This window comes from Stegodyphus dumicola, chromosome 12 (genome assembly GCF_044657685.1).
Source record: "Stegodyphus dumicola isolate Sdum_Otavi_A_Nest chromosome 12, ASM4465768v1".
NCBI classification, from domain to species: Eukaryota; Metazoa; Arthropoda; class Arachnida; order Araneae; family Eresidae; genus Stegodyphus; species Stegodyphus dumicola.
The window spans coordinates 101803222-101809135 of record NC_140779.1 but is presented as its reverse complement, the minus strand read 5'-3'; the positions used below and the strand labels follow the sequence as shown (position 1 = coordinate 101809135).

The following is a 5914-nucleotide window of genomic DNA, read 5'->3' as shown; positions in this document are numbered from 1 at the left end:
TATTTAAAGAAATCACAACTAGATTTCAACAGCTGCATACTCTGATTATACCTATTTTATTCCCTTCAAACTTTTAAATGAAAATTACAAACATTAATTATGAAAGTTACGAATTATGATCACAATAACATTAATAAGGAAGAGTTCCTAATTAAGAGGGAAATATATCAGAGTTTCTTTTGCTTCATAGCTAAGGAGAACGACGGGAGGGTGGAAGGACGATCCTTGACGAATTTTTACTTACTGTAAAGGTCCTTATTTTCGCGAAAATGAATATATCGGTGATTTCGCGAGCTAAATATTTCGCGAATTTTATATGAACAGGACCGAAAGTTGAAAAATTTCAAAAGTACCTAAGTAAAGTTGAAAAATTCCAAAAGTACGTCTTTTGCATAAAGCATTTTAAGAAACTTCCTTTTGTCCGAAAAGTTCGTCCCCGTCTAAATGATGAGTTCAAGCGTTTGCTCAAGAATGAGTTTATTGAGTGGTATTCTAATGAGCTTCAATTTCTAGAGGAAAAAGAATCTGTGGACTTGCGAATATTACGACTAAAACCGATTCACGCTTCATGGGTTGTGCACGTATTTAACGGTACTGAAGCCAAACATGAGATAATTTTGAATGGCTTCAAAGAAGCTGGTATAAAGTGAATGAGCTGTCTTCTATTAATTTTATTGTTTTATATTCGAGAAATAAAGTTGTATATTATTCAAAAAATAGTTATAAGAAAGAAAGTTGTCAAGAAAAAGCTTGTAACTGTGCAATAAATCATTAAATTTGGGGTAAGTGAAAAATTTCTGATTTTTTTTTATTGAGATTTGAGGCGGGAAAAAAAAAAATATTTCGCGAGGCTTAAATTTTCGCGATTACGACGGGCTCGCGAAAATAAGGGCCTTTACAGTACTAAAATACAATTTCCGGATCAGAGTTTGAGATTATCATAATATTAATGCAAACTTTCCTCACAACTGCTGTTACTGTTGTTAGACGTGAGAAAATTTTTCTAAATAAAAATCATTTAAGAAATATTTAAAAGAACTAAAAATGTTTTATTGTGCATTTGAAAAATCTTCGTATACTGTCTACATAACAGTAATTACAGCATTCCTGCAGACCTCTACAATGTCATGCGATGGTTTTGTTAACAAAAATAAAAATCTGATGTGGACATCACGGCTTCCTTGTACGATTATTAAATTTTACACATTTTTTGTTGAACTTCATTTAAATTTATTTCCTCAGATTCTTCTAACTTAATTGATCGATCCTTCAAGACAAATTGAAAATGACATCAAAAATAAAAAAATTTTCAATTAGATATCGCGTTCAATTTTTGTCGTGAGGTAGTCAAAATCTTGTATTTTTATTGTTTGATAACGAGTACGAAAATTTTCGAAATATAAGCATAGGAACCCAGAGACTGCATTAAAAATTTAGATTTCGTTATTTGTCCGAAATGAATTTTTTTAAAAAATTTGACACTGCCAAAACACAAATGCCCAGGACTAATAATTTCGTTTTAGCATTTTGTGTCGATGCACGATGAATAATGTATTTTATATGACATCTTTGTAATTTTTCAACAGAATTCACTGAAATCAATTCTTTAAAAAATTATAATTTTTAACCAAAAAAATAATGCTAATCTAAATTCAGGTTGCCATTTTCAGTTTAAAAAATCTGATTTGATGACAAAAGCTTTTGTAATTATAGTCCATAAATAGTAATAACGCAATTTTTTAATATTGTTGACTGTGTAATCAATTTATCTGAAATTAATATACTAAGAGAATATATTCAACAACTGTTTAATGATCAACATATGGTGAACAAATAATGTACAAGTGATCTACATTTATCAATACAAATGTTTAATTTAGCATGTTTGATGGATGCAAAATGATGACTGACTGGCTATATAATCCCTGAATCATTTCAAAACCTGATAAATTATTCCTGGAATAACACTGAATTATCATTTGCTTTGTTTTACTTCCAAATAAGCAAATATAATATTTACAGAGCATTAGAACTTTTCAGATATTTTAATTGAACATATTTTGATAAAAATTTTTCTTTAGTATAAACATGTAACTGACCTGATATAATTATTAGAAATGTTCTACATTTGTAAATTGCCAATATAGATGCAATGCTTCTTCTACTATTGTAATATGCTTAATACATGAACAATTTGGATTGATCACATATCATATTTAAATTGGTAAATGATTCTATATAAAACTATTTAAATAAAATTCGCCTAAAATATTATATTCTGTGACACAATTGTAACATACAGACATTATGCAAGATATAAGAATTTCCTCAATTTTAAATAAAATATTCTTTCTATTCAATTTTTAAAAAAAATTAAACCCCACTTAATTCTAGTTGCATATGTTTATAAAATTGGCCTAGTTGAGATACATTTATAATTGTAAAAACAATTCAAATGAAGTTCCTTCACTTCATTCCTGATTATTCACATAAATCTTTACTGTTCTAAATCACTTAAACTACATATATAAAATTATTCATATAATTTTAGATGTAGGCTAGATTTAAATACATTTTAAACACACATTTTGACTATGTTATTAAGAAAAAATTCCATTATAACATTGTTGAGTTTGGAGATAATTTCATGAACATGCAAAATAAGCATATACATTTAAAATCTTTCATATTGAGAATTTATAATATGCCATATTTCTTTACAAAGCAAAGTAAAATAAGAAGATAAATCTTTTGCATCATTATAAAATGTCTGAAGTTAATTATTATCATATACTTTTTTTTTATTACAAACCAGATCATGGAATTTCTCTACTGTTAGAAATGATGAAAAATTACATAAATTTAAATATAATGCACAGAAATATGTTATGCATTTTCATACTAATTGATCTCCTTTGCAATTTTAAATACAGAGAAAATTATAACCTTTCCCAATAAATACATTTTTTTATTTCCTTCTCAATCTAACATAGTGGTCTTCAACTTTTTTTTGCTCCATTCATCTTTCTTTCACCATTGTTAGATAATTATCCCCCCCTCCCCAAACTTGAAAAATACATACAAATTTATTTATATTTCAATTATTGTTTATGTATTTTATAAATTAAACAAGAAAAAGTATATAAAATGTTGATAAATACCAAATTTTGTATAAAAGCAGTTTGTACTTATAAACTAAAACTAAATTTACTGAACAGGCAAAATAAAGGACTGACTGCATTCCCCTCTGAATCTATGAAATTCCCCTTCCCAGACAGAAATCCCTTTCAGGTTGTGAGTCCCTGATCTGGCTGTTAGAAATATTAATATTGAAAATTAAAAATCAGTAAAAATATAAAAATTTTTCAAGCAAGTAAACAAAATTAAAGAATTAATTTTGCAATAAATTAAACAAGAAAAAGTTTATCAAATGTTGCTAAAACTAAATACTTAACAGGCAAATAAAAGGCTGACCATACCCTACCCCACAAAGGAATTCCAAGCTGAGAATACATAATCTAAGTCATTAGAAATAATATGCATATTAAAATGAATAAATATGTAAAAATGTTAATCAGAATTTAAAATTTTGAGAATTTAATATTTGAAATTAAATTTCATTGTTATCAAAATGAATAAATATATAAACATTTTAATGAAATTTTAAATTAAACTCCATTTTTATCAAAATGATTTAACCTTAGATTGAAAACGGCGGACCAAAATAAAAGAAATGCATTAGGAACACATTTCTATTTTACCATTATATACATTTTGCATTTTTTAATTCTGCTGTTTGACGTCACTAAGAGACTTAACTAGTGACCTTCGTTTCCGCCAGGGGGTATTACTGGGGTTCTTTTGTACGTTGGAATGCAGTCTGTAATGTGGTATTATGCCCATAGAAAGAAAAACCGGCTTCAGTAGCCAGCTTCCATTGCAGCCTAATTTTCGCCGCACGATAGCTACACCATTATGAAAGTTGTTCGGGAGGGAGAAGAAGGGTGGGGAGAAGTAACTTTTTTTACTGTTTTATTCTTGTTTGTTTCTTTTCCTCTCGTCGCGCTACGCGGTCTTGTTCTGGTGTTCCCAGCCTTCATGCTTCAATGAATACACGGCTGAACAAATATTGTGAGAAATTCCATGAAGTGATACGGATCGTCACAAGCCTAATTTAGCAATCGTGCAATATACATACAGCATACATATAATTCTTTCAAATGGTAAAATTTCGCTCTAAAAATGTGTCACATATACATATATACCAGTGAGATTATTAAATCTGAATACATTTAACAAAAACACTTATATTTTCAATGGAATAACTTCAGAAAGTTGAAAATGGCATTTTGTTCGCATCATATTAGCATAAAAGAATTTCGTAAAAAATAAATTACTAAATATATAATTAGGGCCTACTTGCTATTTCTTCTTTTCCACCAAGTTAAAAAAGAAAAATAAATAAAAAAATTTAAAAAATACCATATTGCACAAGGTACCATATCCACAAAAATATTTAAGATTTCAGGTCAGTATTTTATATTTTTTCAGTAAAATGCTTGCATTATGTTTCAGGTAAGTCTGCAGGTACTTTAATCTTTTTCCGAAGTTAAAACCGATAGATGGCAATGAGAAATGTCACAGGATCTTTCTGTATGAAATCAAATGGCAAAGCAAAACTGGTGTAGAATTCTCAAAGTAGTCCCACATACCACGAAGACAGGACTGAAGATGGATCGAAACATTCAACTAATCCATTAATTGCAGCGATAATCCATCAGTAATCCTTTTAGGGATTTTGGATAGATGAAAATGATACTTTGTTAAATACGACTCCCATTCTAGTATGCTATATTGGCACTTAATATACAGACAGTACTTGGAAAAGGAACTCACGGGCGTACCAGCACGCTTTGAGCTACTGTATTCCACACGCATTCAAATCCATATAAATCATAATACTATGATATCAAACAAAAATGGGAATGACTAGATTTTATCTTCTAGAATTGGCAATTAAGTATAACGCTATGTCCTGGTGTCCACCGTAAGCTGCAATATGCAGAGCACTCCAGCCGTCTCTATTTGCTAACCGAACATCAGCACCGAACTTTACTAAAAGCTTTACCAATTCAAGGTTTCCGTCCATGCAGCTCTGATGTAAAGCTGTCTGGCCTTCTTTATCGTAAAAGTTTACATTTAATGCACCTTCCCATCGCTGAAGAATTTTTTGTAGTTCCGTGGTATCGCCTTTCCTCACAGCTTTTAGAAACACTTCTTGATTCGAAGCACCTGTTTGCACTTCTGTCTGGCTCATTGTGAAAGAAGTATTAGCTAGCACAACTTCTGCAACTGCCCTCACAAATGTTTCCAAAGAATATTTACTGGAAATAAATATGCACCGGTTAACCAACACTTCGCTTTGAATTTTGGTTTGCTACAACAACCGGTGACTAGTAAATAACTGGTTGCACTCTTACTCGCATGCAAGTGCAGCCCAATTCGCTTGCAGCAGCGACTGATCAACAGCGCGCAGCGTGAGTTGGTTTTTGATGGCAAATGAAAGGTTGCTCTTGCGCGTCGCATTTTGTCGCCAACAGCTCGAAAATCTCGCCAATTTTCTAGTTTCATCTTCAAGCTATTTATTTACACGTACATTTGCTTTGAAAATTTATACCTTAGCATTATTATTATCTTTTTTTACTGCAAATTTATTTATCGATGCCTTTTAAGAACTATATTATAAAAGGAAAGTAAGAACTTTTACACTCAACAGAATTTTTAAAAGATTCTATTACACACTTTTTCTAGATCTCATTTTTTAATAAACGTACAGAAGTATCTTAATTTAGTACGCGTAAATGAAAAATATTCGTGATTATCGATAAACTATTTTCAAGTCTAAAAGGATTTA

The 5914-nt window shown here is 30.0% G+C and overlaps 1 protein-coding gene across 1 annotated transcript; it reads right to left on the bottom strand.

Moving 5' to 3' along the window:
- Nucleotides 1-1792: 1792 nt before the first annotated feature.
- On the bottom strand, nt 1793-5541 carry LOC118185447 (notch-regulated ankyrin repeat-containing protein-like). The gene has a single exon (XM_085806740.1). The coding sequence runs from the start codon at nt 5315-5317 to the stop codon at nt 4997-4999; it is 321 nt and encodes a 106-aa protein (XP_085662866.1). The 5' UTR covers nt 5318-5541; the 3' UTR covers nt 1793-4996.
- Between the last annotated feature and the right edge of the window lie 373 nt (nt 5542-5914).